Source organism: Cricetulus griseus, chromosome 6 (assembly GCF_003668045.3).
Source record: "Cricetulus griseus strain 17A/GY chromosome 6, alternate assembly CriGri-PICRH-1.0, whole genome shotgun sequence".
Classification (NCBI taxonomy): domain Eukaryota; kingdom Metazoa; phylum Chordata; class Mammalia; order Rodentia; family Cricetidae; genus Cricetulus; species Cricetulus griseus.
The window spans coordinates 65,989,798-66,014,897 of NC_048599.1; the positions used below are offsets into that span (position 1 = coordinate 65,989,798).

Genomic DNA, 25,100 nt, shown 5'->3' on the forward strand with positions numbered 1-25,100 from the left:
GGTGGCTTCATAACTGACGGGCTGGAGAAAGGTTCAGCGTGCAGGGCTTGGAAGGTATCATCTGCCGGAATGACCAGGCATACTGTGGCTGGGGCCACTGGCTGTGCCCAGAGTTATTCCATCATCGAGGAACTGATCATTTTTGTACAGGTGCTGCTCATCTGGCGGCTGCAAGAGGATGCCCTCAACTATGAACACCAGTGCTCAACTCCTTAGCATCCGTGAAGACCATGGTCTTGTGGCTCCATGTCTTGAAAAATACATCCACTTCAGAGCCCGTTTTGTGGTTCCACGCACCAGTACAGACACTCTCTGCTTTGTAACCATTTTTTAATGGTTTATTACACTATACTAACAGCACTGAAAATACTATAGATATGAGTAGAATATAATACACATTTATTTGGCAAATCTGATCTTGGAACCCTTCTTCATCTCATTCTAATGGCTTTATCTTTCTGAGACACGTTTTAGCAAATTACACAATGAAGATTCCTGGGGTAAAGGAATACATTTCCTGACTTACTCCTTGTGGATGAACTGGTTTATAGTTTAAACTTTCTGATAGCAAGAAGGGGAATGCATTAAATAGGAATCTGTGATTTCATTGACCAACTGAGTATTTTTTTTTAAAAAAATGCTCACTACAATTTATTAGCACACGAATGCACTGAAAATTAGGCAACATTATCTGAGAACTGTTACTTAACACAATATTAATATTTGTGAAGATATTTTGTTTTACGTAAGTATAATTATAAGCCTATTTCTAAAATGGTATATTTACTTACATCCTAGTTTATTCAATGCTGTTGTACTTATCAGTATTTTTGATTTTCATGGCTTAAGTTATCTGCAAGTAGTTACCTAAGTTTCAACTGTATTCCACAATGTTAAGTTGCACTGTTATGAATAGCACGATTAAATCTCACGCCCTGCACCACTGTCCTACCCTGGATGTGATTTACCACTTTCTCTTCTATGCAAACAGAACGGCAAAATTGGAAAAGAGAGTGGAGGTGGGAATGTTAATGTGCGAAGATCATCAAATTCTTAGATGGTCAAGGAGGCCTTTTTAGCCTTATCCTCAACCACACAGTCACGACACTGCCGTCCTCAAAACTTCAGCCATAACAAATAATCTGGGAATAATATAAATAGAAGTAGATAAAATAAACTACCATTTTTTAACTTTAAAAGTGGGCATTTAAAATATTTTTTTCTAAAATGAACATACTCTTTGATCTAGCAGTTCCATTCCTAGTATGATAACTTGAGGGAACAGATGCACTAAATGATTTTCACACTAACACTGAATTATAAAAGGGATGAGAGGGCGGAAACAATTTTCCAATAATAGGCCAAATTACAATAGACAAGCAATTGAATATAAAACTCCATTTTCCAGGAATGGTAACGAATACTTAAAAATTAGGCGTAGGTTACATTTAGTTTCACAGTAGATCTTCAAAGTAGGCAAACGTTCCATTTTTGCATGAGGCAGGTGGAACAATGGATTTAACCTAGTCGAGGTGACACAATTAGTAAGTAGTGAAAAGACTTAAATGGGGACCAGTTAAATCCTGAGCCCACGTATCTTTCCACTGCCAGTGTCCACCTAGTTGGATTAGTTTGCGAATTAAGTGGAAAACACAGACAAAAACAAAAAAACAAAAAACAAACAAACAAACAAAAACAAAAAACAAATACAGCCGGGGCGTTGGTGGCGCATGCCTTTAATCCCAGCACTCGGGAGGCAGAGACAGGCAGATCTCTGTGAGTTTGAGGCCAGCCTGGTCTCCAGAGTAAGTGCCAGGATAGGCTCCAAAGCTATACAGAGAAACCCTGTCTCGAAAAACAAGAAACAAATACACAGCTCCTGCAACACGTGGACACGTAGTAGCCAGAGGCTGAATAACTCGCTCAAGGTCACCCAATTCCGGTAACCTCAGGATTAAAAATGATTTCAATTTCGTACTCTTCTTGGCTTCAATTCCTGTCACTTTGGACTTCACTCCGGCTCCGTGAGGCGCACAAGTAAGAGGTCTGTTCCCAGAGGCACTTCAAGAAGGTGAACTTCTAACTTTTCTAAACGCAGAGGGTCGTTCTTCCTGACACCCGAGAGCAAGTTTCCGGGGAGCGCGTGACGTACATATTATGCACCGGAAGTGCGCGGTGGCGAAGGCGAGCGAGCCGCAGTATTTGCGATTACTGGCTCTGGTTCCTTCGAGAGGAACGCGGCGGCGGCAGGGTCATCGCAGCTTTAGCCAGCGGCTGCTGTCATGACGACCCAGGGGGGCCTGGTGGCCAACCGAGGCCGGCGGTTCAAGTGGGCCATTGAGCTGAGCGGGCCGGGAGGAGGCAGCAGGTGAGTCTCTCGAGTGAACCTCGGTGTCCAAGCCTTACCCTAGAACGGCCCGAAATCCAGCGGACCTGGCTCACAAGTTTCCGACACGGGTGGGTGGCACACAGACGTCTCCTGAGGAGGTTTTGTGCTGTGGAAGTTACTTTCCCCTAAGGATACCCCCCCCCCCCCAGGGTCTTTATTTTAGTCTTTCTAATAGGCTGCAAACTGACGAACGTACGAGAGGATCTAATTTGGGTAATCTTATTCTTGTGATTGATGGAGCTGGAAATGCGGGCTTGGAAAGTAGTCTCTTGATTTGGTTTGGTTCTTTAGGGGCCGAAGTGACCGGGGCAGTGGACAGGGAGACTCACTCTATCCAGTCGGTTACTTGGACAAGCAAGTGCCTGATACCAGCGTGCAAGAGACAGACCGGATCCTTGTGGAGAAGGTACAGAGGTATTAGCTGTAACTGTAGCATTTGGGCCAGCCTTGGCTCACCTTTCTTTCCGGAGTTGAGGTAAAGATAGCTATTGTCTGTTTGGGAGCCAAACTGCTTTAGATTCGTATCACAGTCAGTATCTTACATATAAGATCCAAAAGTAGTTAATAATTGAAAAAATTCGTTTATGAAATAGGTTGAAAAATTGCATCGGTGGCAACACCTTCCTCTTGAAGTCATACTTTTCTCCTCTTGTTCCCTGACACATACTTTCAGTTTGTCAGGGTATTGCGTTACTTTAAAAAAAAATAATGTATTTAGCTTTATTTTATTTGCATTGGTGTGAAAGTGTCAGATCCCCTGGAACTGGAGTTACATACAGACAGTTGTGAGCTGCCATTTGGTTGCTGGGAATTGAACCCCGGTCTATCTGGAAGAGCAGTCGGTACTCTTAACCGCAGAGCCATCTCTTCAGCCGGTGTATTACCTTAACAAAACCCCAGTCCTGCTAACATTTCTTACTGCCATCACCCGTTACATCGTTCCAGTCCTAGCCAACATCCTGCACCCAGTTTTGCAGTAGACTAATCATTTATTAACTGCCCCTCCGTTCCTTTACTTATAATAAAGCATGGTTTCTATTGGGGGCTAAGTACTTTTTCGTTGTGGGGAGTTGTACTGGGTACTGTAAGATGTAGTACACCTGATCTCTACATATTAGGTATCATTATTTCTTTACATAATTGTGGGAATTAAAGATGTTTCCAGCATTACCACATGTTTTCCAGGAGACAAATTGCCCTTGCTTGGGAACCTCTAATCTAAAAGGGTACAATTTGATGAGCTTTAACATTGTATATCCCCAGTGAAACCACCACCATTTGAAAGAACCTGTATTCAAGTCTCCCCCCCTCTCTCCCCCAGTATCCTTTAGTTCTAACTTGTCTTGCTGCTTCTACCTTGTTCCCCCTGTAGTCCTAAAGCACATCCATCCATCAAAATGATCCCTTTAAAACATGCCCGATCATCCCTACTCAAAATCAGTCTATTAAGTACATGTTCAGATGGGCAGTGGTGGCTTACACCTCTAATCCCAGCACTCGAGAGGCAGAGGCAGGCTGCTCTCAGTCAGTTCGAGACCAGCCTGGTCTACAGAGTAAGTTCCAGGACAGCCTCCAAAGCCACAGAGAAACCCTGACTCGAAAAAACAAAACAAAACAAAAAACAAACAAACAAAAAAACCCTAAAGGTCCATGTTAAAACCAAAATCTTTTGAGTATTATACATAACTCTGCATGCCCCAGTCAAACTTGTAACATCTTTGGCCTGATCGCCTACCACTTTTGCAGTTGTTTACTCTGGTCATAATGGTTTCCTTGCTGATCTTTAAGGATACCAGACAAGTTCCCATTCCCTGTTTTTTGTGTTTGTTACTTATTCTTAGATTGCTTTTCCTCTGGATTCCTTTATAACTTGCTTGCTCTTTTCCTTTAGGGTCTTTCTACCGTTAGTTACATAGTTAAGCCTTTTTCTATGGCTTTTCTATCTCCTTTCTTTGTATTTTTCTGTGTCATTTATATATAAGGATATCACATGGTAATTGTGTTGTTTTTTAGCATCTGTCTTACCATTTGTGTAGAGCTATATTAGCAGGAATTTTACAATAGAAGTGTGCCCCAAGTGTTTAGAGTGCTGCTTGATACTTTCTTTTCCTTTTATATTTCCCTCACAGCCTTAATATTGCTCAACACATGATTTTTATTCCAAGGAATGCATGCATTCAGTTTTTACAATATGAAATTGTCAGCCATTAATAATTTTTTGATAAGTATTATCTCACAATTTTTCATCTTGACTCATCAAAGTATGATTACATTGTAGTAGTAAGTTATTAAATTACATGATTTTAAAAAGGCAGATCATAAAATACATTAACAATTCTGTATTCTATGAATGGTCTACAGGAAAGTATTTACAAATAAGGCTTTTTAAAAATGCAAATAAAATAATTATGGTTATATTTATATAGCTAGGCTTACTTTGCCAATGTTTTGCCTGCATGTATATGATGTGTTTTGTGTATGTTTGGTGCTTTCAGAGGTCAGAAGAATTAGCTCCTTTGTGGAATTTGGATCCTTGTGAGCCCCCATGTGGGTGCTAGGAACCAAACCGGTTCCCAGCAGAAGCAGCAAGTACTTTTAAACACTGAGCCACCTCTCCAGTGCCTCTGCCAGGATTTTTGCATTTAGATTCATTCATGAGATTTATTTACACACACACACACACACACACACACACACACACACACACACACACACTTCTCGTAATGTCTCGAGTTTTGAGTTGTAGAATTTTTAGTTTAGTTTTGTTTCCTTCCAAAAGAGTTTAAGGCTTAGTTTTATTTTTAGCTTTAAATGCTTAGAATTTGCCAAGGGAAGCCACCTGGGCTTAATTGTAGGGTCAGCTTTGTTAACTGCCATGGGACTATGTTTGTTCCTTTTTTCTTATGCCGTTTGTATAAGTCATGTTTCTAGGAATTTACCCATTTCCTAAAATTCAAATAGTCAAAGTAGTTTATAATACTCCTTTCTCCTTTTCCTTCTAGACATGAAAGACTTGTCTTCTCTATCTAATTCATCAGACTTAGAAATGAATTTGTAATTTTTGCATAAGACAAATTTAGCTTTGATGATTTTATTTCACTAATGAATTTCTCTCATTTTTACCTCTCAAAATCCTTTAGTTTGTTCTTTTTCTAACTTTCAGGAGGAGAGTCTTCTCACACATTCTTAAGATTATGAATTTCTAGCTGGGTGTGGTGGTGCATATCTATAATCCTATCAGTTGGGAGGATGATACAAAAAAAAAAAAAATCTCAAGTTGGAGGTCAATCCAGACATAGCAAGATGCAGTCTCAAGGAACAAAAAGGTTATAACCTTTCTCAAAACTTGCTGGGCAGTGGTGGCACACGCCTTTATTCCCAGCACTTGGGAGACAGAGGCAGGTGGATTTCTGAATTCAAGACTAGCCTGGTCTACAGAGGGAGTTCCAAGACAGCCAGGGCAACACAGAGAAACCCTTCTGAAAAGGAAAACAAAAGGAAAAAGAGTAGCGGTAGAGAAGTAGAGGGACTTGTAGCAACCTGAAGGGACAGTGGAGCTGAAGTCAATCAAGCAGAGAACTGAAACTTCTATTTGACTTAAGCACCACTTATAAGGGAAAGGTAGTGATGAGAGGTTTAAACTGTGTGTTTGTTTTAGCGCTGCTGGGACATCGCCCTGGGTCCCCTCAAGCAGATTCCTATGAACCTCTTCATCATGTACATGGCAGGCAATACCATCTCCATCTTCCCTACTATGATGGTGTGTATGATGGCCTGGCGACCCATTCAAGCACTTATGGCTATTTCAGCCAGTAAGTATATCATAAAATAACCACCTTCTCTGAGTGCCAAAGATTGAAGGCAAATTCTTTAGTATATTTTTGTTGGGCAGGGTGGTGGTGGTAGTAGTGGTGGCATGAAAAGAAAATGGTGTGTAGTTTTCTGTTTACTTGGGAGTGATACTATTTCCAATCATATTTTGGGTCTGTATGTATAAATTCATGGTTGCTTTCATTCATATTGGGAGAAAATGGTTTTGATGATTTCTGTTACCCCAACAGCTTTCAAGATGTTGGAGAGTTCAAGTCAGAAGTTTCTTCAGGGTTTGGTCTATCTCATTGGGAACCTCATGGGTTTGGCACTGGCTGTTTACAAGTGCCAGTCCATGGGACTATTGCCTACACATGCATCAGATTGGCTGGCCTTTATTGAGCCCCCCGAGGTAAGGTTAATGTTAAATTTCAGGCAAATGGGATGTATGATGACTAGCTGGTTCATTTGATGGTAGAGAATTAGAGTTGGTGTTGAGAGTTCATTTACTTTTTTAAAGCCCCTTTTTTTCCCCACTTTTACATTTACATTTTTATTGCATGCCTCTATTTGTGTGAGTGTGTGTGTGTTGTGGAGATTAGAGAACAACTTGCAGGAGTTGGTTTTCTCCTATTATGAGTTTGGGGAATTAAATTCAGGTTGTCTGGCTTGGCAGCAAGTGCCCTTACCCACTGAGTCCTCCCGGCTGGCCCAAGAGATCATTTCTTAAGTACTAAAACATTAGAAGTTTGGAAGTTACAGTGTTATGTATGGCAGAGCTTGCGATTAACTGAGTGAGTTATGCACCATTTCACCTCTTTGCTGTTTCTTTTTCTAGAGAATGGAGTTCAGTGGTGGAGGATTACTTTTGTGAACCTGAGGACGCAGCGCCTTGATATCTTTGTCAATGGGCCTTGTTTGCATGGGCCTCCTTTGCACTCTGAGCTTACAGCTCCTAAGTATGCTCACTTAAAATAATCACATATGTTGAGGAGAACCAGAAAGTCTGCAATTGTTTTCGTGGTGAGAGATTCTACAAGTACAAGGTGCAGCATGTTACAGCAGAAAAGAAACTACAGTACAACTTCTGACTGAAAATAATGTAGAAAACTTTATTTATGTTCCCAGCACAGAGCAAAACAAACAAAGCCAGACTCTATGTAAACAAAAGAATAGCAGCCGCTGAGTAGCAGCATCTCCTTCCAATAAATTAAATGGTCGAGAACAGTGCTTTACGTTTCTCAAGTTCCTCTTAAATCTGTAATATTTCACTTCTATATCGCATAAGCAGAGACAAAAATTCTGTATCAGACACTTTTTGGAAGATGTTGAGAAACTAATGCTGGATTCAAATTATACATGATAAAAAGAAAAAATAAACCAGAAAAAAAGAGCATGTAAATATGCTTACAGTGTAACTTATTTTAATACCCACAATAAGAAGTTTTTTTTTTTGTTTTTTTTTTTTTAACATTTAAGGGGAATGAGGATTGATGGGATCCTTGGGGCCATAAGAATAGGAGGCAACAATGGAAGATGAAAAGCAGTGACTTTTCCTCTGCCATGAGGAAGCTGGCACCTGTCATACAGGCCCTGCAGTTCAAACTCAAGCTTTTAAGATAGCTATGAAAGGCTGAGGAGGACCAGTTTGGGGAGAACGAATGTTACAGCCTGCCCTGCTAAACTCATGGGTAAGACAAAAGATGGGTCTTGTAAGAAGGCAGGAGAAGGTCTTTCTCTTCCCTCTAGAAACATTGGCCCCTTCCCCTAAGGTGCATTTTCTCTCAAGTTTTCAGTATTGCTTTATTTGCAGTGATTAAAAGAGATAAAGACACTTTGTAGACAGACAACATAAGCAACACATAGACATGAAATGCTCTAGACAGAGATGAGTATAAATCTGGCCTAATAACCATTTTTCCATGTAACAGTGATTTTATGTTTTAGGGACTGAAATAATAGCTATATTAGTAGCTACTAATTTTCTTACCCTTTTAAAGATTCTTACATAGCTCTAACCACAAACAGCCTTTGTAAAAGTTAACTTTACTCTCTGCCCATATTTGTTTGATAGGGAAAAAGGATGGTATCACTTTGGTCAGGGGTAGATGTGTTAGGCAATTCCTGGGGAGGCTGGCTTTTACGGAAGGGTGTTTAACTCCTTGGAACCTAGAGGACTATACTCAACTATGCAATGGAGTGTTGGAAAGGGAACTGTAGTTTCTACTCCCTGCAGGGAGGAGCAGGAAAAGATTCTGGATCCTCTCTGCTACCTTGAGTAGGCCTGGGGGGATGAAGAACAAATCATGTGGCTCAGCTTCTTAAGCCATATTTGAGGGTTCTCTTCTGTCTTGGGTTGAATTCTGGATGTTCCATGTCCTACAGGGTATGGAGTGCAGCACAATTTACCATAAATGAAAGGGAATTTAAAAGCAGCCATGTATGTAAGCAAGAAGACAGTTTCTTAATTATCTTGTAAAGAATATGAAGGTTTCACATGCTTGAAATTACTGCTCAGTCACGGACTTCCTATGCTGGTAAGCCAGGTGTTCATGATCAATAAATTAGAAAAATAAGCTGAGCTTACACAAATATTTTCTTGGCACATTTGGAGCTTTTTGAAAATACAACTGACAAGAGCAGATCATTGGCTCAGGGAACCACTTGGCTTTGAACCAAGTTTCTGGAGTCAGAATGAAGAATAACATTGAAAGGGGAAAGCTCAGCTTTGGGCATGGAGGTGAGTACCTCAAGTCTTCACTATGGCTTTGATGAAGAGGCCACACGTTGATGATTTCTTGTGAAAGAAGAGCTGCTTACCTCAGGCCAATGCAAACCTGTCTGCCGCTTTAGACAGATGACTTTGGCACTGTGTAAAGGGTATGGCTCTCCCATGCCCAGGTCCATTGCTGAACCCCTTTAACGCCGGGACCCCTCAGAGGTGGCAGTACTCAGTCCTAGTGTCTCTTCCTTACAGCTTTTTTGTTATTTCTTTCTTTCTTTTTTAAATCTGCCTACTAAGGCTAAGCTCAAAACAACCTATGTTTCTTGAATGATACATTGTGTGCTTTGTGTTGCATAGCTAACCAAGGCTCTGTTCCTGCACATTTTAATAGGTATTCTCTGGAATCCCCTTAGTCCAGCCATTTGAAAACCTGAAACACATTTTCCACAGTAACATTGTCTGCATTACAACCGTAGAATGGTTTTTTAAAGAGAAGTTGAAATATACAGTGGAACAGTAGGGACAATAAAACTTGGTATCTTGGGGATCTGATTTTTGAGTAAGAAGTAAAGGCTGCAGCTATGTTTCAGGTTTTGTATATCAGTATCCTAAGGTTCACTTGGCTTGCCACAGGCTAGCTCCACAATGGTAACATTGACTTGGCCGCTCTTTTTTTTTTTTTTTTTTTTTTAACTAAGGTGAGGCTGACTGGCTGTTACCTCCTTGGTGCCATCATAGAACCATGTCTTCTGAGACTAATCCTGAATGATGGATATTAACTTGTTTTTTGTTTTTAGTTAAATTTCTATCATATGTTACTAACTCACTACCTTCAGCAGTGCCAAAAGGTTCCCTTTGGCTTAGCTTGTTAATTTTGACTTGCCTTCTGCTGCCATAGAAATAGCTTTTAGGACTTGACCATTCTGATGTTGAGAGAGTATTTGCTTCTGCTGGGATGGCAGATCATGTTGCAGCCAAGAGCATAGTTGGGGCTCAGCTCCGCAAGAATAGAGTGGTAGGAAAGAGCTGTCATCTCCTTGGATGATGAGTCTTTTAGGGAAAGTAAGACCAAGCAGAATCTTCCACAAGCTGACTAAGAGTAAATGGTGATCACTTCGCTGCCACCACCTCGGACAAGGAGGACTCGCTCTAATCCCTCGGTGAGGACTTCTAGAAATTCCATGTCTTCACAAGTTGTCAAGGAAACAGGCAGATGAGTAGTATAGTTTATAACCTGGCATCAGCAATCTTAAGTTTATTTGATCACAGAACTGCAAACTCAACATACTTTTCTTAATACTTATATGCTCAGAATTGGAAAAGCTTGGACTTTGGACTCAACATCTATCTATATACCACCCACCCATTCTTTTCAGCAGTGCTATGTATTAAAACTACGGCCTTGTGCATGGTAGGCAAACACTCTACTATGTGCAACTGTTTTACCTGCTCTGATTTAATTTTTTGAAATTCTGAAACAGGGTCTCACTAAATTGCTCAGACTGGTCTTGAATCACTATGACATCCAAGCAGACCTTTGTAATTTTTCCTTACCTTCCTAAGTAGGCAAACATTCTATCACTGAGTGATAGTCCCAGGCCTTACTTGTTATTTTCTAAATGTGATTTAAAACTGGGCAAACTGTGTGATGGCCCAGCTATTGAAAAAAGTTGTACAAGCCTGACAACCTGAGTTCAGTTCTTCAGAATGAGTGGGGGAAAACATAATAAAACACATAAATTCAAACACAAATACTTTTGACATAGACTCTCAATGCAGAAGACCTGGGTATGAGTTCCTGGCATGCGGTGGCTCATTACCATCTGTAACCCAGTTCCAGAAAACCTAACACCCTGTTCAGACCTCCATGAATATCAACCAAACATGCACAAACATGCATGCAGGCAACGGACACATGGAAAAAGGGCTTGGGGGGGCCGGTGTGTAAGCCTTACTTGCTGTGTAAGCCTGACGACCTGAGTTTGACTGACTTTCAAAGGCTGCCCTCTGACCTATTTACGTGTTGTGGTGTATGTACATTAACGTGCCAGTGTATGTGTGTATGCACACACAATTAAAAAATGAAAACTACCCAGGCCGTGGTGGCTCACACCTTCAATCTGAGCACTCGGAAGACAGAGGCAGGAGGATCTCAGTAGGTCCAAGGCCAGCTTGGTCTACAAAGAGAGTTCCAGGACAGCCAGGACTGTTGCACAGAGAAACACTGTCTCGAAAAACCAAAATGAAAACTATAACTGGCAATATGTTATTCTTTTGATAAAAATGCCACCTAAAATAAGAAAAGGACTAAAAAATACCAGGTCAAAAAATCTCTAGAGAGCACCCACAGAATTTCTAAGTGAAGCTGCATGAGTCAGATTTTCCTATCATTTTTTTTTCTCATTAATAAACCTTTTCCTTAATGCTGCTGCTAAGAAAGGGTCAATCTGTGTCACTGCAGGGATGGAGGGCTTCCAAAAACATAACCCTGGATGAAGGAGAATCCTTAGGCCTTTTTCTCACTTCTATTAGGAAGTCCCATCTCAAGTGCTTCTCCCCTAACTCCATCCAAAGCTGGCTTTGAGGAGGATCCTGGATGGAGACTGGATGTGGGTTCTGTCTCTAGGTTTATCGCTGAAATCAGTCACGGTATACATGGGTTTAGGAAAGGACATAGTCACTCCCTGCCCCAGCTTTCTGAGGGGAAATCAGTCAATCTCACATTTTTACCTATGGCACTCAGCTCTTCCTCAGAGAGGTAAGTGGGGAACAGACCTACTTTAACCATTGCCTTGTCTAATAAGAGGCTAAGCAGATTTCTCTTTCCTATTGGCAGCATTACTCTCAGAAAGGATACAGTTTTCATCACCTTCAGGGTTTCGGGGTGGTCCTGGCATATTCAACAAAACTAGTTTTGCTTCATGGGACTTGTTAACTATGACTTCATTGAGCTTCACTGCTGTATGCATCCGTCTCACATTGGACTGGTCCCTGAGTGGAGAAGAAGTAAGGTAGTTAAGGCAAAAAGAAAACTACTCTTTATTTTGTACAAGTACTCTTTATTTTGATGCCCAGGGGCTGTTTCACTTGACTATGAATAATGTGATAATTTCTTTCCTATATTAACATTAAAGATGTCATTGAAGTTGGTTTTCCATCCACCACCTTTTGGGGAGAGTAAAGCTGGTAATCAAATTCAGGTCCTAAGGCTTGGCAATAAGCTATTTTCTCACTGGCCTGGTTTTCTCATTCTGTTTGCTTATTTTATAATAATAGACAAATAATACAGAAATGAACAATGTAGAGGAGAAAAGGATGGTTAGCTTGTACCAATGTTTAACTGGGAATTAATCTTCATAGGCAAACAATAAATAGCTGATTTAGTCAAGATGAAAAACACCCCATTCTATGTGACTGTATTCAGGTTAAATCCCATATGTACCACTGTCTTGGATACTGCATTATAGGATAAGCTTGTGAGTGGAAACACTTACGGACGCATATTAAGTAGGTCCTGGAATCCTTCCATTGACTTGACCCTTTGCCCCCGGGATGCCATGTATTTATCCTTGGTCCAAGTCATGTGCACCTTCTCCTGGTAAGTTTCTGTCTCTTCATCCTCATCAGAACCAATGCTAGTTAAGCGCAGCATTGAGTTTCGATCTTTCACCAGTTGTGCCTGGGGAAGGCCAAACAGTTACTCTCCCTGTTCTTTTCCTCATGCTTTAACTGTTTTGAAAGGACAGTAGGTTATACTGGAATAACTGACAGAATGAGAAGCAAAGATTAGTCTTCTGTATCACTGACAGTCCTCACAGAACAGACCAGGACAATTTGGCAAGCTCTTACCTCTCTGTCGCGTTCCGTTTTGGACAGCCGCATGTGCCGGAGCATCTGAGACCTCTGCTCCATCATCAGGGTGCGCTCATATGTATAGGCAGATATGTCACTGTCATGCTGCCACAGACAGCACACAAAGTAGGCACAAAGAACAACAAAAGGTTAACCACACATTTTTACACATTTTTATTTTTACACACTGACCTGATTCAGAAAAACTGTCACCATATCAACCTTTCACTCCTATTTTGTTCATTCTTGAGTTATAAGGACACATGGTTTGGGGGATGTCCATTAAATACAGAGTCACTGAGTATTTTCTATGATTTAATCATATTTGTTTCCTTGAAAAAAAAAACCCACTGCAGTTTGTATTTTCCACACAAAACTAGTGTGATTTTTAACATAATTATTAATAAATATATTAAGCAGCTAAGAATGTGAGATAGTTATCTCATATATAATATATAGCTCATATATACGAGCTATGTTATAAGTAACAAATCAAAAGCAACCCCAGGGACAGGAAGACAATTCAGTGGGTAAAAGCATTTGCTGCCAAGTCCGATGCTCCGAATTTGGATCCAAAGACTCCCATGATAGAAGAAAAAAAAGTGACTCCTTAAGTTGTCCTCTGAGACACACACACACACACACACACACACACACACACAAATAAAAATTTAGATCGTTTTTTAAAAAGAAAGCAAATAAATCAATCCCAAACATTTACATATCCTACTTACTAGGGTCAATAAATTAGGGTTTTGTTAGGCTTAGAGGTTAAAGCACACATTTATAGCCAAGTACTATCCCAGACTAGGTTCTCGTGAGAGAGCTGGGGTTGAGGGAGTGGTGCTCTCTCCCGTGTCAAACTCTACTTCCTTACCATCTCCACCACTTCCACTTCAGCCTCAATGCGCAGATGGTACAGGAAGGTGGCCAGGTCCTTCTTCATCTGGATACTGTTGTCTTCCAGTTGGGCCACTGTGAAGATCCTTATGCTGCACTTTCGCCATACCTGATGGAATGCCATGTGTAATGGAAAATCAGGCATAAGAAGGGGGAAAAGTGATTTTTTAAAATAAGACATTTGTGACTAGAAGGACCTTGCTGTAGTATCAAGTATTTGTTCCTTGCTTCCCACTTGGTTCATTTTTGTAGTAGTATAAAAGATTGATTAAGCAACACATTAAAGACAGCTAAGTTAACACAATAGCTCAGGCTGGCCTTGAACGTTGATCCTCCCACGATGGCCTCCTGAGTGGTGGAATTTACCATCGTGTTTCACCATTCTTGGCTTTAACCTCTTAATTCCGTTAAAAAACAAACAAGCAAACAACAACAACAAAAACCTTGCTCGTATACTATTGGGAAATTGATCTTTGTTCCTTTGTTCCTGTCTCCTGTCATGCAGGAAGACAGTGTGTAAGACTACAACAATCTGAGGGAGAGAATGCTACCTCTGGATAAGGAAGTCAGAATTGATTTAGAGAACATCAAGCTGCTGCCTACCACAGGAGCAGCTGCTGGCTTCATACGGGGAAGGTAAAACACATCTACATATCTTCACTCAGGATACACTGAGAGTGCTTGGTTCAGGCACAATGATACTATACAAACTTATCAGAGAATAAGCATATATGGGTATGATATGCACAACACACACATACTTACCCCCAAAACTGATGCATTCCTGTTTTTTTTTCCTGAACAACTCACACAGAACTTTAATAAACTTGTTGGATTTTACTTAGGTGGATTGGTATAACATACAACAACAACAAAACGAAATAAAATAAAAAATCCTAAACCCACTCTACTTCTCATAAGGCCGAAGCTGGGATTTAGTTTAATATTAATCCTTCTTTTTCTTCTTCTTCTTCTTCTTCATCATTAATCATCCACCCCCTAATGAGCTAGGACAGCAAGAGGGAGTGCTTTTAAAGAGAGTGGCCCAGAATACCTTGTGCTGTTTCAGTAGGAATGGTAATAGCATGAGCATGCCCCCATCATGCACAATCCACCACACATCAATGTTGCCCTCAGAAAATTGCTCCACATTGCTGGGAAAGAAGGAGACATTTTTAGCCACCAGCAGGGCTAGATGGGCAGCAGTTGTCACTCGAACTGTGCCTACGGAGAGAAGAAAGAACTGGGATACGCAAACAAGAACTGCTGGGCTTTCATTGCTTCCCACCATTGCAGGAAAGGAAGGTAATTCTCATTGACACTTTGAAGATGTGTCCTAATGACATGACACATCACACTTTACTAAGAGACAGAAGTCACTGAGGGAAGTCTGGAGAGCTAGTAACTGAATGGAGAAACATGGTTTAGGAAACTAGGGATACTACATATTTAAAGTATGAATTTGGGAGAATCTTTCTATTTCCTGTGAGGACATCAAAATGAAAAATGACTAATAAAAATGACAACAGATGAGACTTGACATAGATAAATAATTTGTGAACATAAATGTGAAGCTGGAAAGGGCAGGTAATACAAGTTATTGTGACTTTTTAGGTGGCCTTCTAACAGCATGCTTCAACATATGGCACAGTTTCTACTTTAGGAGAGTTAGGGTGACAAATTCAATCTGATCCCACCTCTGGGCCCTCAGATCAGTACAGGAAACATTTTGTACCAATGAAAGTCTTCCAAGCGCGAGCATCTTCACTCTGACGCCAGCCGTTGGGCCAGCCCATCACCACTGTGTTGTGCTTCATGCCCCCAAGGCCACAGGACTGGATGAGGTGTGAAATGCCCTCTTTCAGCTTGGCAGCCACCACCAGCTGGCAGAATCCTTTTACCTTTTCTGCCTCCATTAGGTGCTTAATGGTCTGAAAAAGATACAGAACTTCAACTGCTTTACCCTGGACCTTTTAACTCATCATTCCTTCTCATTACTGTATTCCCATCTTTCTTCGAATTCTAAGATTGCATCTCCATAGAAAAGTCCAAAAAGTCAAATGTGCTTTAGGAAGTATCATCTTTGTTTTCACTTGAGAAGTGCTTACTGACTATACTTATATCTGTAGCTGGTTGTCCACAAGTAGTTTCTCTTTCCTCTCTTCTGCTTGCTTCCTTTTCAGATGAAGCATTGAGCACAGGACTGTCCAACAAGTGAATACTGGGTATAGTTTCTTGATTGACAAGGCAAGTTTGCTGGTGAAAACACCATACTCTTGTTAACCCCAGGCATGCCCTGACTTATCTGTCACAAAACCTAATCTGATGATCCCCCAAGTTACACTTCAGAATTTTCTCAGGTAAGGTTTCCCTTTTTTTTCTTCTCTTGTTCTTTTTGCTTGTTTTGTGAGACAGGGTTTCTCTGTGTAACTTTGGAGCCTGTCCAGGAACTCACTCTGTAGACCATACTAGCCCTGAACTCACAAAGATCCACCTGCCCCTTCTTCTCAAGTGCTGGGATTACAGGTGTGCACCACCACCATATGGCTCCTTCTTTTATTCTTATATTCATTCTGACATTTGAATGGTGACTGAGGAAACCTGCATTTAGTTTATCAGTGCTGCATTTAGGCAAGGTAACTTAGGGGTGGTATCATATGCCTATTTATTCTTACCCAACTCCTTTGTTGGAAAGGAATGGGAATAATAATATACAAAATGGATACGATTTTCTCAAAGAAATTAAGTCAGTGGTTATCTAGGGTAAGGGTCTTGATTTGCAACCATATGCTTTTTAAAAAAATAATTTGTCATTTGGGTTGTTTCCAGAATTTCTAGTTTTTAAAAAAGAATTAATTTTAAAAATTAATTATGACCAGGAGGTCATGGCATACATCTTTATTCCCAGCACTTGTGAGGCACTCAGGCATATCTCTGTGAGTCTGAGGGCAGCCTGGTTCAGCCAGCGAGTTCCAGGATGGCTAGTGATACACAGAGAAACACTGTCTAGAAAAACCAGAAAAGAAAAATTAAGTGTGTATGTGTGTGTTCATGTGCTTGTGCTCGTGCATGAGCAAGAATACAGGTACCAGTGGACACCAGAAGTAGGAGTTTGACTCCCTGGAGCTAGAGTTATAGGTGATTATCAGCTGCCCAACATAAGTGCTGGGAACCAAACTCAAGTTCTCTGAGAGAGCAATATGTTCTCTGAACTCCACTTGCTACTCTTTAAGAGTTTCACAAAAGACCCAGGATAGCCAAAACAACCCTGTACAATAGAAGAACTTCTGGAGTCATCACCATCCCTGACTTCAAGCTCTATTACAGAGCTATAGTCCTGAAAACAGCTTGGCATTGGCACAAAAATAGACAGATAGACCAATGGAATCAAACTGAAAACCCTGATATTAACCCACACACCTACGAACACCTTATTTTTGATAAACAATCCAAATTTATACGATGGAACAAAGAGACATCTTCAACAAATGGTGCTGGCATAACTGGTTGCAGACATGTAGAAGACTGCAGATAGACCCAAGCCTATATCGCCTTGCACAAAACTTAAGTCAAAATGGATCAAAGACCTCAACATAAATCCAGCTACACTGAACCTATTACAAGACAAAGTGGGAAATACCCTTGAATTAATTGGTACAGGAGACCACTTCCTGAACATTACACCAGTAGCACAGACACTGAGGTCAACAATTAATAAATGTGACCTCCTGAAACTGAGAAGCTTCTGTAAGGCAAAGGACACAGTCAGCAAGACAAAACGGCAGCCCACAGACTGGGAAAAGATATTCACCAATCCCACATCTGATAGAGGGCTGAACTCAAGAAGCTAGTCTCCAAAACACCAAACAATCCAATTAAAAAGTGGGGTACAGAACTAAATAGACAATTCTCAATAGAGGAATCTAAAATAGCTGACACATAAGAAAGTGTTCAACATCCTTAGCCATCAGGGAAATGCAAATCAAAACAACTCTGAAATACCATCTTACTCCTGTCAGAATGGCCAAAATCAAAAACACCAATGACAGTTTATGCTGAAGAGGATGTGGAGAAAGGGGAGCACTTCTCCACTGCAGGTGGGAGTGCCAACTTGTACAGCCACTTTGGAAATCAGTATGGTGACTCCTCAAGAAAATGGGAATGAGTCTACCACAAGATCCACCAATTCCACTCCTAGGCATATACCCAAAAGAAGCACATTCATACAACAAGGACATCTGTTCAACGATGTTCATAGCAGCACTATTTGTAATAGCCAGAAACTGGAAGCAGCCTAGATGTCCCTCAACCAAAGAATGGATAGAGAAAATGTGGTACATTTACACAATGGAGTACTACTCAGCGGAAAAAACAATGGAATCTTGAAATTTGCAGGAAAATGGATGAAACTACAAGAAACCATTCTGAGTGAGGTAACTCAATCGCAAAAAGACAAACATGGTATGTACTCACTCATATTCGGATTTTAGACATAGAGTAAAGGATTACCAGCCTACAATTCACACTGCCAAAGAAGCTAATAAACAAGGAGGACCCTAAGAGAGACATACATGGTCCCCTGGAGAAGGGGAAAGGGTCAAGATACGCTGAGCAGAGTAGGAGCATGGGAAGAGGGGTGAGGGAGATAGGAGAATGAGAAGGGGAGAAGAGGAGGGATGCAGAGGACATGAGGGAACAGAAAGGTTTAGTCGGGGATGAATAGATGATAACAAGAATGGAGATATCATAATAGAGGGAGACATTTTTGGTTTACACAGAAATCAGGCACTAGGGAAATGTCTGGAGATCTACAAAGATGACACCAGCTAACAATCTAAGCAACAGAGGAGAGGCTACCTTAAATGCCCTACCCTGATAATGAGATTGATGACTGTCTTAGATGCCATCCTATAGCCTTCATCCAGCAAGCTGGTGAAAGTAGAAGCAGACACCGACAACTAATCACCAAACTAAACTGAAACCCAGATTCAGAGAAGGATGAGTAAAGAGCACAGGAGTCCAGACCAGGCTGGTGAAACCTACAGAAACAGCTGAACTGAACATCGGGGAACTCTTGCTCCCCAGACTGATAGCTGGAATACCAGCATGGGACTGATGCAGACCCCATGAACATGGGTTCGGAAACCTTGGAAATTTACGGGACCTCCTGTAGAAATTCAGTACTTATCCCTAGCATAGGTAGGTGTGGACTTTGGGAGCCCATTCCATATAGAGGAATACTCCCTGAGCCAACACACATGGGGGTGGGCCTAGGCCCTATCCCAAAGGATACAATAGACACTGATGACACCCTATGGAAGGCCTCATCATCCAGGGGGAGCAGAAAGGATATGTGATAGATAGGGTTTTAATTGGGGGTGGGGTGGGGGTAGGGGAGGACGGGTGGGAGAAGGGAACTGGGATTGTCATGTAAATCAATCCTGTTTCTAATTCAAATTTTAAAAAGTTGAAAAAAAAAAAAAAGAAAAGAAAAGAAAAACTTTTGTAGCTCTTCCAGGATCCAAACTCCTAATGATGCCCAGAATTGTTTTTGTCTCTCAGGACCAATTAAAAAAAGAGAGTTTCACAGTATTTCAAATGAAATCCAGTATAAACACTGAAATCCAGCTGGTTAGTCCAATCACTGACAGGATGGGGCAAATGCTTCTTTCTTTACACACAAGAACCTGCTCAGCAAAGCTAGTGAGAAGTAGCAAACAAAATTTTCTTGACACCATACATAAGGTGGTAAAAAAAAAAAAAAAGCCGCCTTTGCCACCACTGTAACCAGATTCAGGAACCTTCTCCAGGGTCAAACACAAACATTCATTACTTGCAGTCTAACTGGAAATGATGTGTACCGATAATCTCTCGGGTGATGCTTTAAATTTGAAAAAGAGACACCCACTTTGGCTCCTTCTGTTTGGGGGGACTATGACTGTCCAAAAGCCAGCACTGAGTCAGAGGCCTAGGTCACACAGGGAAAGTAATAACTTCGAAATCTGAGGACTTCCTGCTTATTTGAATTTAGCTTACAGCTTTGTGACATTAAGTTGATAACCTGTATGTTCAAAGTCAGTCAACAGGCACTTATGCACATACATTCCTTTGAAATGATTTTTTTACATCTATTATACCATTCAAATGCTTGATCATCCTCGTGTTTTCCTTAGAAATGTCTTATCAAGGTACATACAGAAAAGTTTTGTTTTGTTTTATGAGACAGAGTCTTGGTTGTCCTGGCATTCAATGTGAAGACAGGCTGGCCTTGGACTCACAGAGATCTACCTGACTTAACGTCCCAAGTGCTGAGATTTAAAGGCATGCACCACCACGCCAGGCTCAGAAACATATTTTTAAGTAAACAGCAATGAAAGGATCTTCCAACTTTTATTGTATTCTAACATGAAAGATTCACCATTTAGGCAGAGCCAGCAGCACCCTTTCCTGAGAGCAGTGCCAGCCTTCTTGTAGGCCGCTAGAGCACACAACACTTGAGCTGTAGGTCAGTGGACCCTAGCCTTACCTGCTCTGCAGCCAGAGCTTCACCATAGTTCTCCAGGAAGTTCCCCACAATGACAGAGCCCACAATAGTGAGTCCCTTTCCTGCCTTGAGCTGGGAGGCAAAGGTGAGGAGGCGAGGGTGCTTGACATGTAAGTCTTCATCCAGCTTCAGCAGTACAAGCAACTGCGGCCTGTGCAGAGGTGAAGGAGCAGACACTTAGGTGCGGGAAACAGATGGCAACTTCATCCTTTACCCCAGGAGGTCTTCACAAAACATTTAACTTGATAGAAGGATGGAATCAGAGGGATGGTAAATGAGGGTTCTGAGTCATTTCAAATGCTGTCAGTATTGTCTGAAATTGACCAGTCTTCAAAGAATAACAACAACAAACAATAAATACACCACAATAAATAAGGCAGCAAGGTTCTGGGATAGTTCAAAACTTGATACCAGTTCCTTGAGCCACATAATCTCTTTATCTGGTAATGAAGAAAGCACACTGTATGTGTCAGCTATGTGCAAACACCACTAAGCTCAGCCAACTGCTTTACCTCCAGTTTTTAGTGTGAGGGGGCCCTTCCTCTAGGCGGAGCAAAGCGAAGCGAGCAGCACTGAGGGAGAGCCCACGGATACCGTCGCCCCATTCTTTCTCAGCCCTGGGAGAAAAGGAGAACAGTCAGCTTATACTACGGTGAGTACACATTCAAAGAAAACAAAAGCCAGGTTTTTCTGAATCTAACAGTAAAATATGTGCAAGGTAGAAGATCAAAACTCATGGCTGTGGTTTATTACTGTCCCTTACTAGCATGTGGAACCTACTGTGAGACTGAGCACCCTAAGCCACAGATGGTCCACAACACAGGCTGGCAGGGTTACTCACTTACCAACCCCCACACCCATCCTGTATCTATTCAAAAGAACCATGTGGAATGTCAATTCAAACTAAGAATAATTTATTCCTATTTTTGGAAGCTGTTGGAGGTTTTGGTTTTGACATTATTCAAGATTAATTGCAATCCTTTGCTTGAGACGTTTAGCTAAGATGTTTACATTTGTGTTGTACTTTTAAAAGTTTATGTATACACATCTTTGTGTAGATATGCTCATGCATGTTCAGGTGTCTCTACAGGTACTGGATCCTTTGGGGCTGGAGTTGCTGGTAGTTGTGAGCGGCCTCTCGGGTTTTTGTAACCAAACTCTCTTAACTACTGAGCCATCCATCATCTCTCCAGCCCCAGCCCTGCATGACTCCATGACTCCTACTCCTCCTCCTCCTCCTCCTCCTCCTCCTCCTCCTCCTCCTCTTCTTCTTCTTCTTCTTCTTCTTCTTCTTCTTCTTCTTCTTCTTTTGTGAGAAAGAATCTTGGTATGTAGCCCAGGTAAGCTCTGAATTTTCAATCTTCCTGCCTCTGCTTCCTGAGTACTGTGACTACAGGCATGTGCCACCATGCATGGCCAAGTCAGCCATTCTTGACCTTTTCAGCAGTGATCAAGGTAAAATTCATACTTACCCTTGGTACTCAATGTACTTGTAGATCATACCAGCTATTACCATAGCTACAATGGCATAATACCAGGAAGAAATGAACATCAGAGCTAGACAGATACTCATTCCCATGAAAGAGAGGGCCCTAGAAAATGAACAACAAAATATAAATCAAGAAGTGTCTTTCTAAGCAGCAAGGAAAGACACCAGTTCTAGGAAATGCTTCTTGGACTATGGTAAGTTTTTTAAATTTCCAGTCAATTACAGACAGAACTTACATTAAATACAATGAAGATAATTACAAAAACAAAAACAAAAACAAAAAAAAACATATGCCTTGGAAGCTGTGGCAATGGCTCTTTCTTTTTCTTTTCTTCTTTCTGGTGCTGTGGCTCAAACCTTGCTCATGTAGTCAGGCCATCTACCACTGAGCCTTCACACCCAGTCCATAGAGGGTGAACCCTGTGCCTTCTGTAAGAGAGTGCTTCCTGCTGCTGGACAATAGTAAACATAAAGAGGGGTGCTACAGTGTTATCAGCCCCAAGGACAATTAATGCTTACTTGGAAAAGCAGGGGTTAAACATAGCCATGAATCTAACATGAGATGTTAAGTTTTTCTGATGTTAATATTCCTAACATTTTTATGGGCATTTAATTCCCCATAAGTGTAGTGTCCACTGGTGAGAAGCTGTGTTAGCTTTTTATAGCAATAAGATAAACTGGTAGAGAGTGACTGTTTTGAGCAAATAAATTATGGTAGACAATGTATTACTGAAGCCCTTTTGTGTGCAGAATCACTATTCTAGCATGTGATGAATATTAAAGTGTGAACAGAAGAATTGTTAATTTGGATATTAAGATATAACACCAAAAATGTTCACTGCAAACTTTTAACTAATGTTAAAGCTAGAGGATGGAAGGTATTAAAACCAGTTGAAGCTATACATTTTACTACATAAATGTCACAAAACTGGCCATTACTAGTAAGTGAAGCCAGAGAGAGAGTAAGGAAAGTTAGAAAACAAGAGCATAGCAACAGGCACACACATGAACATAAAAACCCACATTATCAAATAACACAGGAAAGAGATGGTATAGTGGCCAAAAACCTCGGATGGCTCCTTCAGGACAGTACCACAGCTTTTCATTGAGAGCTCTACTGTGTACCAGCACTGCATTCTAGATGCATTACTTCCTGTTGTGAATTAGTAAAATGAGATTTCATAAGGCTATATGCTTTCATGTATTATAGGGCTAGAAAGTATCAAGGTGAGCTAAGGACTTGGGTTACCTAGCTCCACCGCTCTCACTCTTAATCGCTAAATGAAATTCTGATAACTGTGAGGACAACAACTGATGAGAATATAAAAGTGGAGGCAAGGAAGGATGGAATCCAGTGCTCAGCTAGGAGAATAGAAAAGTAGACATGCAAAGGGAAGGTTTGAACCTTAAAAAATGAGGCAGCCGATAAATAAGCACTTTATGGTTCTGTGGATGTTATTATAAAGTGATAATACAGTTACGAAAGAATAGGAAAGAAGAGATTCAAGTGAAAACTGAACTTAATTAAAATAGTATGGAATGGCTGGCCAATAAAAAAACTGTATTGGGAAGCCAGAATGGCCGGGCGTTGGTGGCACACACCTTTAATCCCAGCACTCGGGAGGCAGAGGCAGGCGGATCTCTGTGAGTTCGAGACCAGCCTGGTCTACAAAGCTAGTTTCAGGACAGCCTCCAAAGCCACAGAGAAACCCTGTCTCGAAAAACCAAAAAAAAAAAAAAAAAAAAAAAAAAAAAAAAAAAAAACAAAAAAACAAAGGAACCCAAAATATCCTCGATTTCTAGAAAGACTAGGAATAAGATGAAGACTCACCAGTGATAGTAGCGGAATCTGGGCCTCCAGTTGGGGGTTCGGAGTAATGTTTGCAAGGCACATGCCAAGTTCACAAAGAGGTAACACATGAGAAAAAACCTTGAGGAATGAAAATAGTAAGAGGAATTATTATACAATGATTCTGTGAGGGCTACTTTGAATAATTGGAGGCCTCTGTGCTACTAAACCCCATTTATAGACTAACAGCCATTTATCAAACAGGAAGTAAAGAAACTCAAAAACCTTTCCTTGCAAAGCTGTTCATCTTCCTATGTTCTCTCTTTTGGCTGATGCCCAAAAATCATTCTTTTCTTGAAAAACTTTTTAATGTGTATGGGTGTATTTCTGTATCTATGTCTATGTACCATGTGTGTGCTTCCAGCATATGGAGGCCAGAAGAGGGTGCTAAATCCCCTGGGACTGGAATTACAGAAAATTCCTAGTAGCCATGTAGGTGTGGGGAGTTGAACTTAGGTCCCCTGGAAGAGCAATCACTAAACCGTCTCTCCAGCCTGACACAACCATTCTTTACCCAGATGTTCAGGTACTAATCCATATTTCAACTTCCTTATTAATTCTCCCTCCAAACTCACCTATCAAGTTCTATGATTCTGCCTATTTCAAACTCCCTGGACTTCTTTTTCTTTTTTAGTACTTTCACCCTAATTCAGGATTCATTTCTTTTTTCTCCATCTCCAGATCAATATTGTCTTCTTCTAGGCCCCCGTCCCCCTCACACATATATCACCTTTTATTTTTTTTTGAGACAGTTTCATTTATGCAACCTTGGCTGTCCTATACAGACCAGATTGGCCTTAAATTCACAAAGATCTGTCTGTCTCTGCCTCCAGAGCAGAAACTGAAAGGTGTTTACCACTATACTAAGTAAAGATTGATTTACTTTCATGTGCGGATGGGTGTTTTGCCTGAAGATATGTATGTGTAACACACTGTGTGCTTAGTGACTGCAGAGGCCAGAAGGGGCACCAAGTCCCTATAAGTGCAGACTAAGAAACACCCTACTTTGCTTTGCAGATAGCTAGTTGATCTTCAAGATACAAGTGTCACTCTGACAGGTATCCTTTTTGTTTCGTGGCACCCAGTGCTTGTCTTTACCATTTTCTCTTCATCGCACTATGTGGGGGAATTCTTGGTTTCCTTATCTACCGTCAGTTCCTTGAGACCATGTGCCTTACACATGTTTATATTCCCAGCTTATTACAGTGTCAGGGAGACAGCAAGTCATAAGTCACAGGTAAATGAACAGAGGTCAACAGTGAAATCAACTGCTAATGATTTATAAAATAAAGGCAGGGGCTGGAGGATGTACTTCATAGAGAGATGTATTTTGTAGACAGCATGCCTGCTGCATACAAAGCCCTGGGTTCAAATGCCAGCATAAAAAAAAAAAAAAGAAATGGAAGGAACATGAGGAAAAGAAGATGGATACAACTAACTTTATAAGCTATATAGGTCGGACCCTTCCACCCATGAAAATCAGTCATTTATAAAAGTTAGCCTTACATAAAAAAGTTTTCATGAGGGGCTGGAGAGATGGCT

At 41.0% G+C, this 25,100-nt stretch overlaps 2 protein-coding genes across 5 annotated transcripts in view; one reads left to right on the top strand and one right to left on the bottom strand.

Moving 5' to 3' along the window:
* The first annotated feature begins 2,161 nt into the window (after positions 1-2,161).
* Positions 2,162-7,429, top strand: Emc4 (ER membrane protein complex subunit 4). 2 transcript variants are annotated; one of them, XM_027422280.2, is made up of 5 exons: positions 2,162-2,368; positions 2,681-2,795; positions 6,048-6,201; positions 6,451-6,611; positions 7,038-7,429. In XM_027422280.2, the coding sequence occupies exons 1-5, from the start codon at positions 2,283-2,285 to the stop codon at positions 7,071-7,073; spliced, it is 552 nt and encodes a 183-aa protein (XP_027278081.1). In that variant the 5' UTR covers positions 2,162-2,282; the 3' UTR covers positions 7,074-7,429. The 2 variants fall into 2 exon arrangements, with proteins under 2 accessions (XP_027278081.1, XP_035301888.1); XM_035445997.1 differs by lacking the exon at positions 2,162-2,368 and having other exon boundaries at positions 2,681-2,803.
* A 2,155-nt stretch (positions 7,430-9,584) lies between these two features.
* Positions 9,585-25,100, bottom strand: part of Slc12a6 (solute carrier family 12 member 6) — an 80,570-nt gene continuing 65,054 nt past the window's right edge. For all 3 annotated transcript variants that reach the window (XM_027422278.2, XM_027422277.2, XM_027422279.2), the window contains 11 exons: positions 23,541-23,639; positions 21,693-21,812; positions 20,733-20,837; positions 20,203-20,371; positions 15,412-15,607; positions 14,731-14,900; positions 13,654-13,785; positions 12,774-12,881; positions 12,419-12,603; positions 11,782-11,915; positions 9,585-10,109 (listed from right to left, as the gene is read on the bottom strand). In XM_027422278.2, the coding sequence (XP_027278079.1) occupies positions 10,018-10,109; positions 11,782-11,915; positions 12,419-12,603; positions 12,774-12,881; positions 13,654-13,785; positions 14,731-14,900; positions 15,412-15,607; positions 20,203-20,371; positions 20,733-20,837; positions 21,693-21,812; positions 23,541-23,639 (1,510 nt within the window). In that variant the 3' untranslated portion in view covers positions 9,585-10,017. The remainder of the gene's footprint in view (positions 10,110-11,781; positions 11,916-12,418; positions 12,604-12,773; positions 12,882-13,653; positions 13,786-14,730; positions 14,901-15,411; positions 15,608-20,202; positions 20,372-20,732; positions 20,838-21,692; positions 21,813-23,540; positions 23,640-25,100) is intronic.

Excerpts from the sequence above, each read along its gene's own strand:
- Emc4 (XM_027422280.2), top strand. The coding sequence starts at position 2,283 with ATGACGACCCAGGGGGGCCTGGTGGCCAACCGAGGCCGGCGGTTCAAG. Across the intron at positions 2,796-6,047 it reads ACCGGATCCTTGTGGAGAAG|CGCTGCTGGGACATCGCCCT; the intron begins GTACAGAGGTAT and ends TGTTTGTTTTAG. Across the intron at positions 6,612-7,037 it reads CCTTTATTGAGCCCCCCGAG|AGAATGGAGTTCAGTGGTGG; the intron begins GTAAGGTTAATG and ends TTCTTTTTCTAG.